General features: G+C 41.2%; 3 protein-coding genes across 5 annotated transcripts in view; 2 read left to right on the top strand and 1 right to left on the bottom strand.

The window, feature by feature from the left end:
- sgip1a (SH3GL interacting endocytic adaptor 1a) overlaps positions 1–7,669 on the top strand; it is a 62,085-nt gene extending 54,416 nt beyond the window's left edge. For all 3 annotated transcript variants that reach the window (XM_061078417.1, XM_061078418.1, XM_061078416.1), the window contains 6 exons: positions 539–694; positions 1,842–1,977; positions 2,135–2,337; positions 2,439–2,503; positions 3,412–3,576; positions 4,414–7,669. In XM_061078417.1, coding sequence (XP_060934400.1) covers positions 539–694; positions 1,842–1,977; positions 2,135–2,337; positions 2,439–2,503; positions 3,412–3,576; positions 4,414–4,436 — 748 coding nt within the window. In that variant the 3' untranslated portion in view covers positions 4,437–7,669. The remainder of the gene's footprint in view (positions 1–538; positions 695–1,841; positions 1,978–2,134; positions 2,338–2,438; positions 2,504–3,411; positions 3,577–4,413) is intronic.
- Positions 7,670–8,738: 1,069 nt separating this feature from the next.
- insl5a (insulin-like 5a) lies at positions 8,739–10,263 on the bottom strand. Its single transcript, XM_061078834.1, has 2 exons — positions 10,092–10,263; positions 8,739–8,890 (listed from the first exon to the last, which is right to left on the bottom strand). Exons 1-2 carry the CDS (start codon positions 10,261–10,263, stop codon positions 8,739–8,741), a joined length of 324 nt encoding a protein of 107 aa, XP_060934817.1.
- Positions 10,264–15,800: 5,537 nt separating this feature from the next.
- pars2 (prolyl-tRNA synthetase 2, mitochondrial) lies at positions 15,801–18,974 on the top strand. The gene is made up of 4 exons (XM_061078497.1): positions 15,801–15,925; positions 16,564–16,897; positions 17,606–17,851; positions 17,938–18,974. Exons 2-4 carry the CDS (start codon positions 16,583–16,585, stop codon positions 18,817–18,819), a joined length of 1,443 nt encoding a protein of 480 aa, XP_060934480.1. The 5' UTR covers positions 15,801–15,925; positions 16,564–16,582; the 3' UTR covers positions 18,820–18,974.
- Positions 18,975–19,521: the final 547 nt, after the last annotated feature.

The following is a 19,521-nucleotide window of genomic DNA, read 5'->3' as shown; positions in this document are numbered from 1 at the left end:
CTCTGCACAGTCGCAGGGAAATGTTCTGTGCTTTGATTTGAGAGGAAAAAAGTTGTTTGAACTCTGGATTTTGATTTGATAACCAGTGATTTTAAACTTTTCATGTTGTATGAATCATGATTTACAAAATGCTGAATACACAAGGTTGCTGACAAACATCTGCATATGTTCACCAAGACCCAACAGTTCTCCTGAATTCAGTCGAGTTGCAAATCTCACACACACAGATACACACACGGTTATAAGTCCCCTAAATGTGCCTGATTTTTTTTCCTCAAATTTCCTGTTAAATCTGTGAATATGTCGAAAAACAGAAATATCGTAATTTTAAATGCAGTGGAAAGAAATGTTGTGGACCCACCTCCTAATATATAAATTTAGTGGGTTCTTCCCTGACCCATACAACCATAAGTAGTTTTGTTAGTCTTGCTGACAAACAAAATATCAAGGTAATGTGGATTTAATTATTGCATGTTTTGCAGCGTCTCTCTTGTTCTCTTCATCCTGTCCGTCTCTAACCGTGTCCTTCTCCTCTCAGGTGTGTCGTGAAGATCATAGGTGAGATGGTTTTGTCGTTTCCGGCGGGAATTACGCGGCACTTTGCCAATAACCCGTCCCCCGCCGTGCTAACCTTCAGCATAACCAACTACAGCCGACTGGAGCATGTGCTGCCTAACCCCCAGCTCCTCTGCTGGTAATGACCCTGCAGTGAATCCACCACCTCACCCTCAGAGGGAATAGAATCAATACACAGGTTTTAACCAGAGGCAGAGATGTAGTGCAAAATAAAATGAAACTGACCTCTTCTAATGTCTAACTTTCTGTCATGATTTCACTTGAATTAAATCACGTATTTGTTCTCACTGTGCGTTTTAATTTATATCGGTAGCATTAATTTCACTTTAAGAGCATGCCGCATGTAACCTCATACAGTTTATTCAAAAAAACGTAAGATACAAACGTCACCTTCTTGATATGTTTGTAAAATATAAACCTTTTCTAATTAATTTGTCGTAATATATTCCATCATAATAACGTTTCCACACAACGTTCTCTATTTATGATATTTTATATTAGCAGAGGAAAAGCGAATATTGTGACACATTTCTTACACAGGGAAAAGTCAATTTACTTCATATACGGAAAATAAATAAGTGTGATTACAAAAAGGAAAATAACACATTTGATCTTGTGTGAACGAGTGAAGTGATGACTAGTGAAGATGAGTAAAGCTTGGTGAGGTTTTATCAGACTCCGGTTCAGATCACATGTTGAGTCACTGAGTTCATCTGACTTCATAGCAACGTCACTGAGCCAAGGTCAGTTTTTGTTGATCGTGCTTCTGAGTCATGTTTGCACCTAAAAAAAAAGGTGTCGTGGAAAACTATTTTTATTGCTTATAAGAAAAAGACTACAAGACTTTACTGCAGGATAAATATTCCTGTTATCAGAATCAGAAATCGGGTTTCGTTAGAGTCGCTCCAGCCAGGAATAGAAATATAAACAGATCAAGAGAATGACAATAAATACAAACTGTAGGTCAAAGTATGTTCATAACAAAACAATATATATAAAAAGAAGACTAAAACCAATACATGAGGAATACAGTATAAACTGTAACTGAAGTGTGATTCTTTTTTATATTTTGCTTTTATTTTCCTTAGTCCCACATGAGGTCATATGGCTAGTTTTTCAAATTAAAATGCTGACGCGTGAACTAGATTTAGCACTTTACTGTTCCGGTGTACAAGACCATCAGGTTAGAAAATCACCAGGATCAGATTAAAATGTCTGTATTTTCACGTGGCTTCTCTCCGTGCTCCCCCCCCCCCCCCCTCCAGTGACACCACCACACAAGCCAAGGCCGATGCCAAGGACTTCTGGGTGAATATGCCAAACCTGATATCCCACTTAAAGAAGGTGTCGGAGCAGAAGCCACAGGCGACGTACTACAACGTCGACATGCTCAAGTATCAGGTACAGTTACTGAAATATACATCTGAAGTAATCACAGCCATTAGTTCCTGTTTGCTAAACGTAGTTGTACCCGTGCACGAGTGAGCTCAACGTAACACAATGTTGAAATGTGGATGAATTACTTTGACGCAGAAATGATTCCCACTGTCTCCATCAGGTGTCTTCGCAGGGCCACCAGTCCACTCCTCTGAACCTGGCGGTGAGCTGGCGGTGTGAGCCCACCAGCACCGACCTGAGAATAGACTACAAGTACAACGGCGACGCCATGACGACGCCGATGGGGCTCAACAACGTCCAGTTCCTCGTCCCGGTCGACGGAGGCGTTTCCAAACTACAGGCTGTCTTACCTCCTGCTGCATGGTACAGTTCGGCCATGCCCTCGTTATGTGATGCAGTTTTAAATGTGAAACGTAATAATTGAGCGACAGGTTTCTTCACTGGTCATGTTTCCTTCCCGACAGGAACGCAGAGCAGCAAAGAATCCACTGGAAGATTCCAGACATCTCACAGAAATCTGACAACGGAGGTAATTGGAGTGTGATGATATTGTGATGTTTTATCGTGTAGAAGTTCTGGTTCCTGGAAAGCCTGGATTCTGCTGTTCTGTATAAAATGATGTTGTAAAGTCAGACCTGCTTTGTGCTTCTCCCTTTCTATCTATCTATATAAACTTTACTGTCACTCAGACTGAACCAGATCAAGAGTTACACCAGTTGTTGATTACTATGGGAAACAATTAAAAACTGTTTAAAGTTGAAACAATCAGAGCCAGGTTAAAAACTCCAAAAAGTTCTAACCTGAAAAAGACATTGTTCATGACACTTCTGAGGACTGAAGCCAAATACAGGTGTCAGCTCGGAAGTAAACACTGCCCCCGTCTGTCTACAAATGGTATTACAGTTACAGAGCTCCTGATTTGCTGTTATATAACTGTGACGTCTCACTGCACTGTGGTCAAGTGCCTCTCCAGAGCTTCTTTTTATTCTACCAGGGTAATATTTATATAAATAATAACCCCATAATGTACTTTCCGGTACTCCAGGAGAAGGACCAGGAACAAGATAATTCCATTTTCTTTACGATAGAAAACAAACTCAAACGTGATCAGTTTAACTCAGCTTCTTTTGGCCGTGGATCATTTGCAGTGTTGGTTTCTTTTATCATTTTAATGTCCTTTTACGGTAAGTGACCCTGTGATTGTGGGTAATTTTCTTTTCAGATAAATGTAACTCAGTGTCTCCTTGATATCCTTCACCCAGCAAACATGTCGACACTGAACAGGCTTCGATCCTGAGAGCAGATACCAGATTTATCATTTCTGAACCAACCTTTTCTTCAGCTATCTGTCAAAATAGTTCCCAATTCTTAATTCCTATTCCTATATTAGACTTTTTGAAGTGTATCCGTGATGTTAAAACCAGCCTCTTCCCTCAGGTGTGGGCTCGCTGTTGGCGCGCTTCCAGCTCACGGAGGGTCCCAGTAAACCGGCTCCACTGGCCGTGCAGTTCACCAGTGAGGGCAGCACGCTGTCGGGCTGTGACATTGAACTGGCTGGGCCCGGCTACCGCTTCTCTCTCGTCAAGAAGAGGTTTGCCGCAGGTAAGTTCTCTATTCATCGAGCCAAAAGGTCACGATCACATTTTAATTGGGAACTTATTTGATTGTATCATATGATGTTAAAGTAGGAAAAGCAAAATTAAAGAGTCATGATCGTCATCATTTCATGTATTTCTAAATATTGGGTTGTTTACAAATTTTGGAAAAAATTACTAATTTGATTTCAAACATTTGATTTAATTTATTTATACCTCTGTGTACTTATCTTGGTACATTTTTTTTTAAAGGGAGGTAATAAACAATAATTAGGATTGATCATTTTTTTTCTTTATTGAAATCTAATCTGCATGAAATGACAGTGTTTAAGTACCAAACTGTACAAAAACGAATAATGCATAACATGCTTTACATATATTTATGCATTAGGCTCATTATTAATTCCATTATAATGTAATTTAGCATAAAGCTGGCAGGATTACAACTTTGTCAAATCAGCTATAAGCACTTCCTGTTTACAACGTACCCATCAGTGACATAAGTGGCTAAATCCTGGTTATGGCCCGGTCACACATACCGGATGGTGTCAGTGGTGAACCTTCACTTCCAGTTAACGTGAGCCTGGCGGCAAATAAAACATTCTATTAGCGAGGCAAATCGAGCGTGGCTTCACATGGAGTTCCACTTCGATGACCTTTGGCACATGATATTTGCTTTGCATTTGTGTGACCGTGGCCTTATGCTACAGAAAACCAGAAAAATTTCTGCACAAACCGCTCACACAGTATCTTTGCATCACGTCCCTCCATCTTTTTACCTTAACCTCTCTAATCAAACCACAAATGGACTGAAGCATTTCAACGTTTAATCGCTGTCTTTCAGGAAAATACCTGGCCGACAACTAACCTATGCTACTGAGAACAACACTGTTGAACTTAACGACGGCAGTGGACTGAGGACGACACAGAGGACAGACCGACACCAGGCAGACTCTCCACGGACCTTTTCTGAACCCACGCGACAGATCTGCAGATCCTACCCAGCAGTATTGTATAACTCGCATATAACATTGTGGAAACTGTTTTAGGTCATGTAATTATTGTATTTGTACCCATTCAACATCTGTATTGCTGCAGTTTGACACCTGGGTTCTCCCGCTCCTCTGAAGTCTGTCCCCTTGTCTCCATCCTCCTCCGGTCAATGTTTGGTGGTGTTTTTAAAAGTTTCACTGCAGCTGCCTGACCTGAGTTTTGGTCATACTGCACCTCTGGGTGACGTTTGCTGTCCCCAGTCCTGAACATTCATGCAGTGAAAGATATGATTGAGTAGGATCTTTGTAGTCAGACACACACACACACACACCTCCAGCTCTGGCACATCCAAGGTCAGACCCAGTTGAGCTGAAGCAGGGCCTATAGGACAATACTTAGTAAGTCATACGCCTTCATTAGCTCATAAGAAAATCACAGCTCTCTGAATAATCCTTGTGTTGGGTCCGGGCGTGAAGCCAGAGGCGTCTGTTCCCTGTGTCGCACACGGACGGCAGCCATTTGTGAGGCTCTTGCCAGCAATTTAAAATGCATTTACCGATGCAGTTCGACACACGTTGTCGCAGAGAGTGAAACGGAGGACGTGTGTGTGTGTGAGCGATCAGATGAAACGCAACATTGAGTTACTACAAGACGATTTTCATGCATCGCCTACTGGTACTACAGGGTCACATGTCTTTGCATCACTTCCTTTTTTCAATATAATTGCACTGATCAGTCAAACTGGTATTTTATTTTTCTGAAACATACACACACACGGAGAGGTTTTAGCAAGTTAGGCAGCTGCAATGATAAATCAATGTACTCGTTGCTGAATAAGAAAAATGTTTTCTTTTTTCCCGTCAGAACAAAAGAAATGTATAAAGTGTCATTTTAAACCAATAATATATATATCTTAAAGGGCGTTTGGTGTTTTCCTCGTATTGTCAGGTAGCCTTTCTGTTGTTCCCAGGACGGCAGTGTTAGACTCCAGAGTACACGACAGCATTCTATTTTTATTTATTGATGACGGCGACTCGTTGTATAAAAACATGTGATTCTGTATATGAATAGAATTTGAATGGTACCACACAACTCAGAACCCTTAAAGGTATAAATATTTGAACTCTCTTTCTTTTCTTTTGTTATCTGTGTAGTTGGGTAACCCGTGTACAGTATAAGGTATCATTTTTGGAATTTATTTCAGATATAATTTTTTAACTCACGTGCAAGAGAAGATTCAAGCTATATATGGGTGTGGGGGTAATTTAAAGAAAACAAAAATAAATATCTTCCTGGATGCTGTGTTATGCTTTGTGAAAGCAGTGTTAATGTAGAGTTAGCTGGACCATGGGCGAGTTCCACACTGTAAAGAACCAGTTTAGCATTTTGGGGAAATATTCACTTATCATGTGGTTTCTGAGTGATAAACGAGAAGATCAACACCTTTCTTATGTCTTTACGTCAGCTGAAGATAGGACGTGTTGTGCTGAGATTATCATTAAAACAGGAAATGAGAGAAATCTGAGGTGACTGTATTAAGCGTTCTTTTTCTGGCCGATTTAGCCTCAATTTCCGGGCGTCGTCTGCACCAGTAGATTTTGAACCATGATAACGTAATGCTATTGTTAACTTTAGCTTCATATGTGAGATCGATGCCCTTTTTCACATCTGATTCTCAACAGGAAAGCCAACAAACATGTTTCCCACAATTCTGAACTGTTCCCGTAAATAACAACAAGACAATAAATGAGGGGATGTTTTTTTTAATTGGGACCAGTTTCCTTTTTTTCCCTTTTAAATCAAAACCTCATAGTGATAAAAAACAAACGTCATCAGTTCCCTCATCCACCGACCTTGTTTAGATTCGACCGCGTGTCGTCGGTGAGGCTTCTCTCCTGTTTCCCGTTCACCTCAGTGGCTCCTGAACTTATTCTATCACGAGCAGATCCCCCCCAGCCATCCCAGCAGCGCTCAAACCCATGGCTTTATTTTGCATAATTGTACTGGTCTCTGTGAGATGACATGAGCTGAATGAGGTTGTGGAGTGGAGTCGACCAAAATGCTTTTTTTGTTTTGTTTTTTCTTTTGTATTTTATGTCAGTCGCTCCTCTGTACAGGACGATAAGCTGAATATTTTTAAAACGGATAAAAAATGAAAAAATATTATATTGTTTAATGTGATTAAAAACACTGTGCTGATGATGTTGAACTTCCTGAATGCTCTGACACTCAACGTGAAGAACAAAGTGTGTGTGAAGTGTAGCTGAACCTCTCTGTACTACTTGTCGGTATTTCGCTAAATGTGACCAATCACAGTCTGACGCTCCCTGGATCGGATGTCGTTTTTAACCTGTGGTCCTTTTACCATCAATATAAATCTGACCTGGGCCATGCAATTAAAATGGAAATCTCGTTCTCAACCAGATGTTAAATTTTTGGTTTGCAGACCCAGAGCGAGGAACAGTTTTTAAACCGTGAGACGATGCTGATTGGTGCCATTTAGCTTCTGGTAAGTCATTAGTCTGGTCACACTTTTTTTCAGGCATGTCTGTCTTGGAGGAATCCTCGTGCCTGAAAGAAAGTCGTGACCTGGGTGAATCTTGAAACAGTGCAACAGTCACTACAGCATTATCTACACAGGCTCACCATTCACATTACCCATCATGCATCTGTTTAAATTAGCACCACAGCTTACAGGTCTTTCACTTTGAAAGGCAGAACAGAACTCTCAGTCTGCTGGCGGTTAGTCTTAGTATCTTCTAATAAAACAGGATCAAAACTTCTTTTCTTCCCAGATCTTCATCTCCGTGGTGACTTTGTCCTGCAGTAATTCATTATTGCATGCAGAGCATGCCGTAAAATGTGGGGCATCTATGATGATAGGTAGTACTGAAATGACGTGTTGTGCTGAGTGTCAGTTACCTGTGTTAGTGTTGAGAAGAGAGCAGGGAGTGTGTCTTTGTGTGCTATACGCCAGAATGCTTTTTGGTTCTGTACCGTTAACCTCAAACACGTGTGCAAGCTGTTTGTACAGTACATAACAACGCTAAGATCAACTGAGAAACTTAGTTTGCTTCTTTCCAAAACCAATAAAAGTTATAAATGGATGCTGCGTGTTTGCAGTTTTCTTTCTTTGACGCATTTGTATGTGATAGTGAAAACATCCAAAAAGAAGTACGACATATTCTCGGGCTCAGCCGGTTCCAACACAGTGAAATATCTCAACCATTGGACACATCGATATGAAGTTGTACACAGACTTTGAACATAAGGAAAAGTCATCAGTGATTCTCAACCACGGGGTCACAAGATCATTTCTGGGGATGTTTGTGAATGAAAAAAAAAATATATAAAGATATATTTAAAGCCTTAATAGCTTTCATGTATTGTGTTGACTACTCAAGTTGTAAATCATGACGTCCAAAGTCAGTTCAGTTCTGCTCGTGCACCAAAAATCACATGAAGTGTCGTGGTGCTTATGACGCATTTGGTCTCAAGTGAGAAAACACTTGAGGTTTCATCAGAAAACAGAGAAATGTGTCAGACCAGCCTGATTATAATGATGGGTCAGTTCCATCGTTCATTATCTTTAAAGATTCATTGATTTTAATATTATTGCTTGTATTTTTCTAAGATAGTAACGAGCCGTGGTCCAGTGTCTGTAGAAAGAAGTCACACCTCACAGAATGTAATCTCTGTGCCAGAAGATTTATTTGACAAAAAATAGCAAAATGATAGAACACAGCTCGAGTTTGCTATAAATACATAAAAGCAGTAAGGACATTTTTACAAACCTGCTAGTTACTCACTACAAACAGGAACCTGGAGAATCTGAGTGGGAGGTGATAAGCTCCTGCAGTTTAGAATCACTTATATCAGCCCTGAGTGCATTTACTCCAACTATGTTCCTTTTTCTTAACTTCACTCTATTTGTTTGAGTTGCATATGTTTTCAGAAACATGTTTAACAGTCTACACAGGTCAAACTAATCAACCAGAACCCACAACAAATATCCAAAGCAATTGGAAAAGCAGCAAATGTGGACGTCAGCGTTACTTTCTACGAACAAGACGGCGATCAGATTGGTTTTAAATCGATTCAGATTTGGCAGGCGAGATGAAAACAGTCACTTCGGTCAGCTGGAGAGTGAGTGAAGAAGAGGAGGGGGAGTGGCCCTCAGCAGAGGAAGGTCAGGTCACTCTTCCTGCAGCCCATCTGGCAGCACACGGTGGTCAGTATGTTATTCATGTCTCGTCTGGTGAGCCCAGCGGTGGAGGAGCTGCTGCTGCTCTCGGTCTCCAGGCTGCTCTCCTCCCCTGTCGGCGGAGCTGCAACCACAAAACACAGGGAACCTCCTCAGAGAATATTCTCCTCTTGCCACCTTTGATGTCACTGTCATCAGATGCAATCTTGTGTTTGTGGAAGAAGTGGGCGTATAATTAAAGGTCATTCAGTTTAATGTTACCCGGCAGAGTAATGAATGGACAGATCAGTCTTTTCCCATTTATATCCGTGTTCTCATTAAATAAGGAAACTCCAAATGGCCGTGCTGATTAACTTGCTGCTATTTGTCTTCTGCAGTGTCACATTACTTCTTTCTAATCAGAACAACTGATCTGCTAACTGGGTTTGCTTGTGAGGATCCAGGGAAGATGCTACTCCAGCACTTAATCATGATATGTGGCCTCTGGCATAATGAGCCCTGACAGCACCTGTCTCCTAATGACAAGTACACACTGTGACATATGATGCATGTGAGGAAGGGAAGTCCAGGTTAAATGCAGAGATGAGCCTCAATAAAAGAAATGAGTGAAAACACAGAGGGAGCAGCAGCAGTGAGAAGCTGCCACTCACTAACTTCCCTTTTCTCCTCTTCATTCTGACAGCCGCTCGTGAGAGAGAGAGATATAAAGTGAAATCAAACAGAAATAAAGAGCAGCTTCAGTCAGATTTCATTCACTAACAATTAGGAGTAAAGAAAATATGATTCCAGAAGGGATGGATGCAAACTGCAGGATTTAATTTGAACAGTTTTGATCAAATTTAGTTTACAGGACAAGCTGCAGTGGTTTTCTACATGCGTCGATGTGGTCAAATGATTTAAAAAAACTACAGAACCGTGTTTTCATTTCAAGTGGAGCTCTCAAAGTTTTAAGGAACACATCACTTAAGCCTCGCTCCTAATATTAGTGAAAAGAAGAACTGGAAGAAGCTGATACAGAATAAATGTGTGACCCTGTCATACAGTGAAATAAGATGATTTTCTATTAATCTAAATCTACTTCGTGAAACCAAAAGGCAAACAGGTACGTTGAGGGACATGTTATTCCCTTTGAGACCTGAGATGAAAGTAGAAAACCAATTGTACCAAGTAAATAGAGAATATTAGTAGAATCACAAACCCTGTTGCATATATAACATTTAGGTTAAATCTCTGTTTGTTATTCTGTAATTTTCTGGAGACACATGCAAAATCTGAACCAAAGCACAAGACATTGGACTCTAGAATATACAAAGAAGTGGTCTCACCGTCCACGTCTGACTCGGTGAGGACTCTCCTCCAGCGGGAGCCTCCGCAGGTGTAGACCACGGCTCTCAGGAACTCTCGACCACACAGCTTCACCGCCTTCACCTCCGCTCTCACCTGGACGGTGCACGCCACCGCACACAGGAGCAGGGACACAATCACCGAAGCCTTCATGCTGGATACCTCAGTGTCTCTTCTCTTCAGGATGCTCAGGAGCTGCTGCAGATGTTTGGGTCCTGGTTGGGTTTCTTCTGTCTCTTTGGTTTCACGTCTTCTGAGAGCAGCAGCCGGTCATGGATCCAGGGCTTGCTTCTGTCTTGCATTATATAGCATCCACCTTGCAGTCCATCAATGCTGAGCATCCTCCTCCTCCTCTTGTAGCTGGCCCTTGGCCCATCCCACACACACACACACACACACACACTCACACTGTTGTCATGTTGTGTTTCCGGTCCTCCCCTCCATCACCATCTCCAGCCGCCTCCCAGAGAGTGAAAGCCATCAGACCTTTTTTACAACCTTCATCTGACAGTGGACATTACGAGGAGCAGCCTCTTCATCCTCCCACGGGATTACGTGACCTGAAGGCCCTGATTGCAGTGAACCTCGCTGCACCGCACCACTAATGAAGTGATACACAGTGACCCCCCACCCCCCCACACACTCCCAGTCAGACAGGTGTTCGGTCTGTTTTACGACGCCCTGATGGCCCTGCTCATCTTCAGCTTTACAGCGGCTCCGACCCTGTGAGAGATAGAAAGTCAATGTTGACAGTCCATCACGCGGGTCGTTATGATGCCGCTGATGTGAATCCTCGACATCTCAGCTCAATCATTAACGGTGGAGATCCCTGTGGAGATCCCTGCCCTTGTATGGCGGTGGAAGACTTCTGATAAGAACTAAGACAGTTAAGCAGACAGACCAACCCTTAAGTGTTTTATAGGGTCACATTTAAGTGGATAGGGAAATGTACTTTATATGTTTGTTGGATTGTTATTTTCCAGGTCCAGCACCTTGACGTATGCACAGTGAGGAGACTAGAATAAAGGGCTGTTGATCCTCTGGATGAATATCTCGAGGACAGATTAGGTACAAACTTTTACTTGGACTCACAGATTAACTGATTATTGTATAATAATATACAGTACTGTGCAAAAGTTTTAGGCAGGTGAGAAAAAATGCTGTAAAACTAAGAATGCTCTCAAAAATGGAAGTGTTAACAGTTTATTTTCATCAATTGACAAAATGCAGTGAATGAACAGAAGAGAAACCTAAATCAAATCAAATTTGGTGTGACCGCCCATTGCCTTCAAAACAGCATCAATTCGTCTAGGTAGACTTGCACACAGTTTTTGAAGGAACTCGGCTGGTAGGTTGTTTCAAACATCTTGCAGAACTAACCACAGATGTTCTGTGGATGTAGGCTTCCTCAAATCTTTCTGTCTCTTCATGTAATCCAAGACAGACACGATGATGTTGAGATCAGGGCTCTGTGGGGGCCATACCATCACTTCCAGGACTTCTTGTTCTTCTTTACGCTGAAGATAGTTCTTAATGACATTGGCTGTATGTTTGGGGTCGTTGTCCTGCTGCATAATAAATTTGGTGCCAATCATACGCCTCCCTGATGATATTGCATGATGGATAAGTATCTGCCTGTATTTCTCAGCATTGAGGATACCATTAATCCTGACCAAATCTCCAACTCCATTTGCAGAAATGCAGCCCCAAACTTGCAAGGAACCTCCACCATGCTTCACTGTTGCCTGCAGACACTCATTGTGGTACCACTCTCCAGCCCTTCGGCGAACAAACTGCCTTCTTCTACAGCCAAATATTTCAACTTTTGACTCATCAACCGAGAGCACCTGCTGCCATTTTTCTCCACCCCAGTTCCTATGTTTCCGTGCATAGTTGAGTCGCTTGGCCTTGTTTCCATGTCGGAGGTATGGCTTTTTGGCTGCAACTCTTCCATGAAGACCACTTCTGATCAGACTTCTCCGGACAGTAGATGGGTGTACATGGGTCCCACTGGTCTCTGCCAGTTCTGAGCTGATGGCACTGCTGGACATCTTCCGATTTCGAAGGGAAATAAGCTTGATGTATTTTTCATCTGCTGCACTAAGTTTCCTTGGCCGACCACTGCGTCTATGATCCTCAACGTTGCCCGTTTCAGCACAGCACATCTGGAAACCCCAGTCTGCTTTGAAATCTGTGTCTGGGAGAGACCTTGCTGATGCAGTAGAACTACCTTGTGTCTTGTTGCTGTGCTCAGTCTTGCCATGGTGTATGACCTGTGACATCAAACTGTCTTTCACAACCTCACATTGGAAGCAGAGTTTGTCTGTTCCTCACCCAGTTTTAAGCCTCCTACACAGCTGTTTCTGTTTCAGTTAATGACTATGTTTCAAGTTAACCTACATGTGAAATTGATGATCATTAGCACCTGTTTGTCAAATTGGTTGATCATACACCTGACTATAATCCTACAAAATCCCTGACTTTGTGCAAGTGTACCTATAGGAATTGATGCTGCTTTGAAGGCAAAGGGTAGTAACACCAAATATTGATTTGATTAAGATTTTTCTTTTGTTCGCTCACTTTGCATTTTGTTAATTGATGAAAATAAACTGTTAACACTTCAATTTTTGAAAGTAATCTTAGTTTACAGCATTTTTTCTCACCTGCCTAAAACTTTTGCACAGTAGTGTATATATAAAATATCTGCTTCAGTACCTCCGCCTGCAGGTCTGGATCTCAGGTTCTTTTGATATCGTGTACGGGCTCTTCTGTCCCGGGAGGATGAAGACATGAAGACATGAAGACATGAAGCACTAGGACCAGCACAAACTTTACTTCGTCATCACAGATCTCCAATGGGAAGATGGTGCACTGATGACGGAGAAACGGAACTGAACAGAACAGAAACTTGAACAGAGATCCTTTATTTTGGAAAGAGGGCTCACTCTGAAGTGGTTTGCTGATACAATACTACTGATATGTTTGTTTGTTGATCTCTGGACTCTTTATTGTTCCTGAATCTTGTGAAGATTTGTCTTAAAGGAGCGGGCCTCAGGCTGTAGCTCTAATCCTTTAATTTTCTGTTTACCTCTGCGCAGCTTGTAGTCTTCAGGCAGGAGTCTGAATCTTGGCTGAAAACTATAATCCTCTTTTAAATCTTAGCAAAAAAACATAGTTTTTTGCAGAGAGCATTGATTTTTAGAGAGGCTGTAGATTGCGTTGTGAGACCCTGTGTGGCAACACACTATTATTGATACTTGCCTTTTTTTATTTCTTATTTATTGGCAATCATGTGTGAATTGGTGTTGACATCTCCTGCAAGTTATAGGATTAGTGAATTCAATCCATCCATCCCTTACTTGGGTAGAAGATCTGAGCGTCTTTCTGCCACCAGTGTCCCATCCCCCCCACACATATCTCTGAGAGCTATCCTGCAGGTAATGGACATACAGTGTGGTCCAAATGTCTTAGACCCCAATGTTTGTATCTGTTTTTTATCTGTGTACACTGTACATTTACAATCTTCATATCATAAAATGCTTAATCCTATAACATTTGCAGATCAAATCTGCCCCAATGAGATTGTTTGTATCTCATGGAGACAGTCAGTCGCCAAATCTTACAACCACCAGATAAATGGATAAGACAAACCCAATTGGCTCATGTGAGTGTGTGTGTCTTCAGTCTGAAAAACCTGCAGACCTGCATGCTGTCCTCCACAGCGTCCACCTGAGAGACACAGGGACACTCAGCTGTGTTTGCCATGTGAGCTGACCATCAGGTGTCTGCATGTCATTGACTGACTGAGGGAATATTGGCTTAAAATTGCAGCATAAAATGCTATAAAGCTCCAAAAGTGCACTAACGCAGGCTTCAGTACAGTATAATGTCAAGATAAGGCAATGGTTAAGTGTGATAGGACAGTGCGATCAATAAAGACTCATCAATTCTACCAAATGAGAGTATCAAGGATTTTACCTGCAGCAGAGGGATTGACTTTTGTTTTGTTTTAAAAAACACACCTCTATTTTTAGAGCTTGTTTCTGAGAGAGTTTGCAATGGGCGTTAAAACAGGGAAAAATTTAAACGCACAAAGTCGACAATGAAAGCGAATGCAAAAAAACAGATTTGTATTTCTATAATTGTATATAATGTACAATATATAAGAATCAGTCTCAAGGACTTTTTCCTGCATTAAGGGATTTTACTTGCATACTTTTACTTGTAACGGAGTATTTTCCCCTTGTAGTATTGGTACATTTTCAGTTAAGGATATGACTACTTAAGGGTCAATCGGTAATTTCAAATATCTTATAGATGCAATAACTGAAAAGTATGTTTTATTTTCCTTTTTCTGTCATTATTGGTGTGAGAGTCGAGGATCAGGTTCACGGACAAACCAGATCAAATGTGGTTGTGTAACATTTTGTAGAAGTTTTATGTGACAGGGATGTGAGTACATGTGAGGGGGCGTAATACCAACACAAAATGGCTCATTAAATGTGTTTTCAGGCCACTGAACTGAACCTTCATCCTTTTTCCTCTCCACTGCGTCAACCTTTTCCTTTTCACAATAAATGCATCCTGTTTTCAACCCAGAATTGACAGTAGATGACCTCATACAACTGATTTGGACTTAAATGGAAACGATTACTTCAATCAAAACATTGTCTCTTAATGATGCGTTTCTAGGCCTCAACGCACCTGTTGCATTGTGGGAGGTGCAGTGTCTGTAAAAATCACAAGTAAGGATTTATTTTCACAGAGTCGAATATTTAAATGTCTACAAGTTTGAATACAAAAAAAAAATCCTTTAGTATTTAAAAGGAAAATATATAATTTTTCTTTTGAAATAATTAAAGATAAAAATATATTTGTTAGAGTATCAGAAGTTTGTAGCTGTTCTTTAAGGCTTGAATTTGCCAATATATCTTACCTGGGAGAGGACATGGAAAATGCCTTTATGACTCTATAGCGCCACCTTTTGAAATAATTTAAGATAAAAATATATTTGTTAGAGTATCAGAAGTTTGTAGCTGTTCTTTAAGGCTTGAATTTGCCAATATATCTTACCTGGGAGAGGACATGGAAAATGCCTTTATGACTCTATAGCGCCACCTGCTGAATAAATTCTAGAAGTATGTTCTTGCTGAATGGAATAACAAGAGAAACACACACACATACACAGACACAGACACATAATAATAAGAGTAGATAAATAAAGCAACACTTAGTTGCTTCTCATATTCATGTGAGCATTACTTTGATATAGCAAAACAACCCCCTGTTGAAAAATAATAAAAGTAAAATTGTCAAACATCTTTATTCTAAAAAAATAACAAAATCTCCCCAACATTACAGCATAATCTCAAGAATCTATGTTAAGAACGGGCTGCGTTTATTCTTAAAATAAAAATGTAAAGACATCATTGTCTCTAATAAGAGTTGGTTTATCCTGGTTCCTCCATACTGTATATAAGGATTCTTCTTTCTTAACTCACCTGATCAGAGGGAATCCAGAAGCTCCTCATCAATACAGAACCTCCCTGAGAAGCATCAAGGTTTCTGTATTTCTTAAAATAAAAACTTAATTTGTCGTTTTCAGTTAATGTGAGCATGTCAGACGGTCCTCCGCTCCTGCAGGTGGCGGTGTGAGCTTGAAGCGACCAGCAGCTGAGCGTGGAAGGAGACAGAGCAACATGGAGCAGGAATCCTCCATGTGTATCACTTTCTTTAAATGACACTTTCAACTCGTTTACCTTCTTTATATTCTATAACACTCTGAGAACAACAGACGCGAGTTATCGGCCGTGAGGTGAGTCTCACTGATGTTGTTGTGTGCTAACTGAGCAAGCTAAGCTAAGCTAGCTAAACAAACCACATGCTAACAGGCTCCTGTGCTGCCTGAGAGGAAAGAGACTGAGCTGTGTTGACCTTGACTCCAGTTAGATACAGACACTAAATTAAACAGTACAACAAGTCATCACTTACATAATATATATATGTTTGTGTAGATAATACATATGTTTGTCTCAGTTGTAATTTAAGATGATGTCAGAACCTTCCCTTTGGGTAAAGTTACACCCTAATAAGAGAATACTCCATTATAAGTAAATACATTCAGCTTCAAGAGGAGTGAAGGCTGATAAGAGGAAGAACACATTAGGTTTTGGCTCTGGATGAAAAAATGTATAAACAAATAAATGAAAAGTAAATGTTCACCATGGTCACCACTTTCTAATTTTCTGCAAATTTTCTTAACAATTTGAGCATTTTAAAGCCCTCAAAAAGCCAAATAATTTGCCTGAATAATAATCCAGATCTGGATAAACAGGCAGATCCAGTCATTTCTTTGTCACATTATCTAACAGTTGGTGTGTTAGTCTTGGTTTGTGAGCTATGTGTCCTCTGAGCTTCTTCCTGTTGACCCGTTGTCTCACCTCGTCTCTGCAGCAGCACAGTGGGACCTGTCATGGAGCCTGTCTTGCACCACTTGTGCCCGAGGGTCTTCCAACGCCTCCACAGGACCTTAGTTCTTCCGAAGAGGAATCACTCAGGCTGTGCTGAACACAACACCGCTCCGGCCTCCACTCGGTACAGACCCCCGCTCCTGGTGTCACGCCTCTACCAGCCATCGAACCTGCGTGATGTGGGGCAGGACAGCCGGCTGCCAGGAGACATGACGTGTAAGAGCCAGAGACTCATGCAGCAGGCAGGGCTCATCCACCCGTCCAACCCAGGGTGCTACTACTACCTCCCTGCCACTGTCCGCTCCATGGAGAAGCTGGTGAGACAACGTGGACATTTTGTTAGAGAAATGAATGGAATATAGAAAAGTACCATGGGTCATCTTGAGGTTCCATGTTGACAGTGATGGTTCATGAAAGAGCTTCTGACATGAATATGAGAGCCCGCAACACGAGAGTGGTGAAAGCGAGAAAATACAGCAATTAATCGAATTATAAATCAACCAGCTCTTTTCTCTTAGGGTATAGTTTTACTGTTTACTGTTACTTTTGTGAATCAGATTGACGTATTCCCATCTTTTTTATTATTAGTTGATTTTGCTCATTTAAAATAAGATGTGTATGGTAGACACGTTTAAAATAAAAGCAGCTACTCTAGCAAAGCTATCAGGGGTTACGAAATATAATTTTTTTATATATATGATACTTAATTTACGTCAGGTTTATAAGTCCTCACAATATCCATTTCTATAAATTAGTTTATTAGTTATAAATTAGAGTTTCCCAAATGCTTAGGTTGTTGACCCTTGAAAACAGAGTAATTGTCTGGCTATGGCCTTTTTGTAATTATTTGTCTCCAGCTTGTCATTTTTAGTGGCCTAAAAAGGAACAAATTAAAACAATATTCGAAAAATTGCTTTAAAAAAAAAACTTTCTGTTGTAGGAAAATATTTTTCAGGATTTTTGGATTAGAGTATATATTTCATTTGATTGTATATAATGTGAAACCTTCCGTCTTTGTTGAACAGGTGAGAGTGATTGACCAGGAGATGCAGGGGATCGGTGGACAGAAGATGGACATGCCCAGTCTGTGCTCGGCTGATCTCTGGAAAACCAGTGAGCGCTGGGACTTGATGGGAAAGGAGCTGTTCCGCCTGAAAGATCGTCATGGAGGCGACTACTGCTTGGGTCCCACACATGAGGAGGCAGTGACCACTCTGGTTGCTCACCAGGCAACTCTCTCCTACAGACAGCTCCCTTTGCTCCTTTACCAGGTGAGCTTTCACACTCGTATTATCTATCTGTTTGTGTCCGAAGGCTGTACTTAAACATCTGGATTTTTTCTTTTTGTATATAACAGATTACCCGCAAATTCAGGGATGAGCCGAAGCCAAAGTTTGGTCTTCTCCGAGGGAGGGAGTTCTACATGAAGGACATGTACTCATTCGATGTGAGTGAGGAAGCTGCGTACCAGACCTACGAGTCTGTGTGCCAGGCTTACACCCGGCTCTTTTCCAGGCTGGGCCTGCGTTGTGTTCAGGTGCAGGCGGACACAGGAAATATCGGCGGTAAACTCTCCCATGAGTTCCAGCTGCCGGCAGACATCGGCGAGGACCGGCTTCTAGTCTGTGGGAACTGCTCCTTCTCTGCTAATGTGGAGACCTTGTCATCAGACGGAACTGACTGCCCACAGTGTAAAACTGGCACTCTAGTGGAGTCCAAGGGTATAGAGGTCGGCCACACCTTTTACTTGGGGAAAAAATACTCTCAATTATTCAATGCCACCTTCAGCAATGCCCAGAACAAGCCCAGTGTTGCTGAAATGGGCTGCTTTGGACTTGGAGTAACCCGTATTCTCGCTGCAGCCATTGAGGTGATGTCAACAGAGGAGGGGATCCGCTGGCCGGGGCTCCTGGCCCCCTACCAGGTCTGTGTTCTACCTCCGAAGAAAGGCAGTAAAGTGGACGAGGTGGCTCTCTTAGCTAATGACCTGGTTCACACTTTGGGAGAAGCTTTGCCACGTTTGAGAGGTGAAGTGGTTCTTGATGACCGTACACAAATGACTATTGGAAAGAGGCTGAAGGACGCCAACAGACTGGGCTACCCATATGTTATTGTGGTCGGGCAGGGCGCATTAGAGGACACACCCAGGTTTGAGGTGATCTGTCAACAGACAGGTGAGACGATTTTCCTCAGTAAAGACGGACTGGTAGATCTACTGGGAACAGTGGAAACTGTGTGAATCACATGGAAGTAAATGTTTTATTGTTTGTATTTCTACCAATGAGCTGGAGGGGGGGAAAAGAAAACGTACATTGTTTGTGTTGTGTGGGGACTGGAGGGTGATTTCACAAAGTTTAAAACCTATAATACTTATTGACATTGCGCATTGGCAAATAACTCAATGTCACAATAAAAGCGTTGTAATGATATTGAGAATATGAATTTGCAATTGGTTTCCATTATTTATGAAAGTCTGAGTTTTGCTTTCCTTCATGGCTTTCATGTTATTTTGCCAATAAAAACACAAGATGTGGGAAGAAATTATGATTGATTGCTATGTGTTTTAATATAATATAATATAAAAATGTAGCAATTGTACAATCAATGCTGTAAATACAACCATGTCAGGAAAGACAATGAAATGCAAAAAATAAAACTACATATTTCCATTATTGGAAGAAGCTCTCAGGTCCTTTATTGTAGCCGTCAAATAAGGAGATGAAGTCTTAGCTTTTGAATTTGTTTAAAATTAATATTAGTGTAGTGAAATGCAATCACGTCAAAATGTTCATTCCAACGCTTAATTGTCAAAAGTATGAGGATTGTCATTGGTGGAAGAAGAATTAAAATCAGATCATTTCTAACGTGCCTAAAACTATACATCATATACATAATAGAAAACAAAAAAGTAATAATGATTAACTGCTACAGTACACATAGT

Source organism: Limanda limanda, chromosome 9, assembly GCF_963576545.1.
Source record: "Limanda limanda chromosome 9, fLimLim1.1, whole genome shotgun sequence".
NCBI lineage: Eukaryota > Metazoa > Chordata > Actinopteri > Pleuronectiformes > Pleuronectidae > Limanda > Limanda limanda.
Note: the sequence above shows the minus strand (reverse complement) of the source record. Positions and strands in the feature narration are given on the sequence as shown.

Bases quoted from the DNA above. Each gene is read 5' to 3' on its own strand.
- pars2 (XM_061078497.1), top strand. From the start codon at position 16,583: ATGGAGCCTGTCTTGCACCACTTGTGCCCGAGGGTCTTCCAACGCCTC. The intron at 16,898-17,605 runs GTGAGACAACGT...TTTGTTGAACAG, and splicing joins TCCGCTCCATGGAGAAGCTG to GTGAGAGTGATTGACCAGGA. The intron at 17,852-17,937 runs GTGAGCTTTCAC...TGTATATAACAG, and splicing joins TCCCTTTGCTCCTTTACCAG to ATTACCCGCAAATTCAGGGA.
- insl5a (XM_061078834.1), bottom strand. From the start codon at position 10,263: ATGAAGGCTTCGGTGATTGTGTCCCTGCTCCTGTGTGCGGTGGCGTGC. The intron at 8,891-10,091 runs GTGAGACCACTT...TTGTGGTTGCAG, and splicing joins CACCGAGTCAGACGTGGACG to CTCCGCCGACAGGGGAGGAG.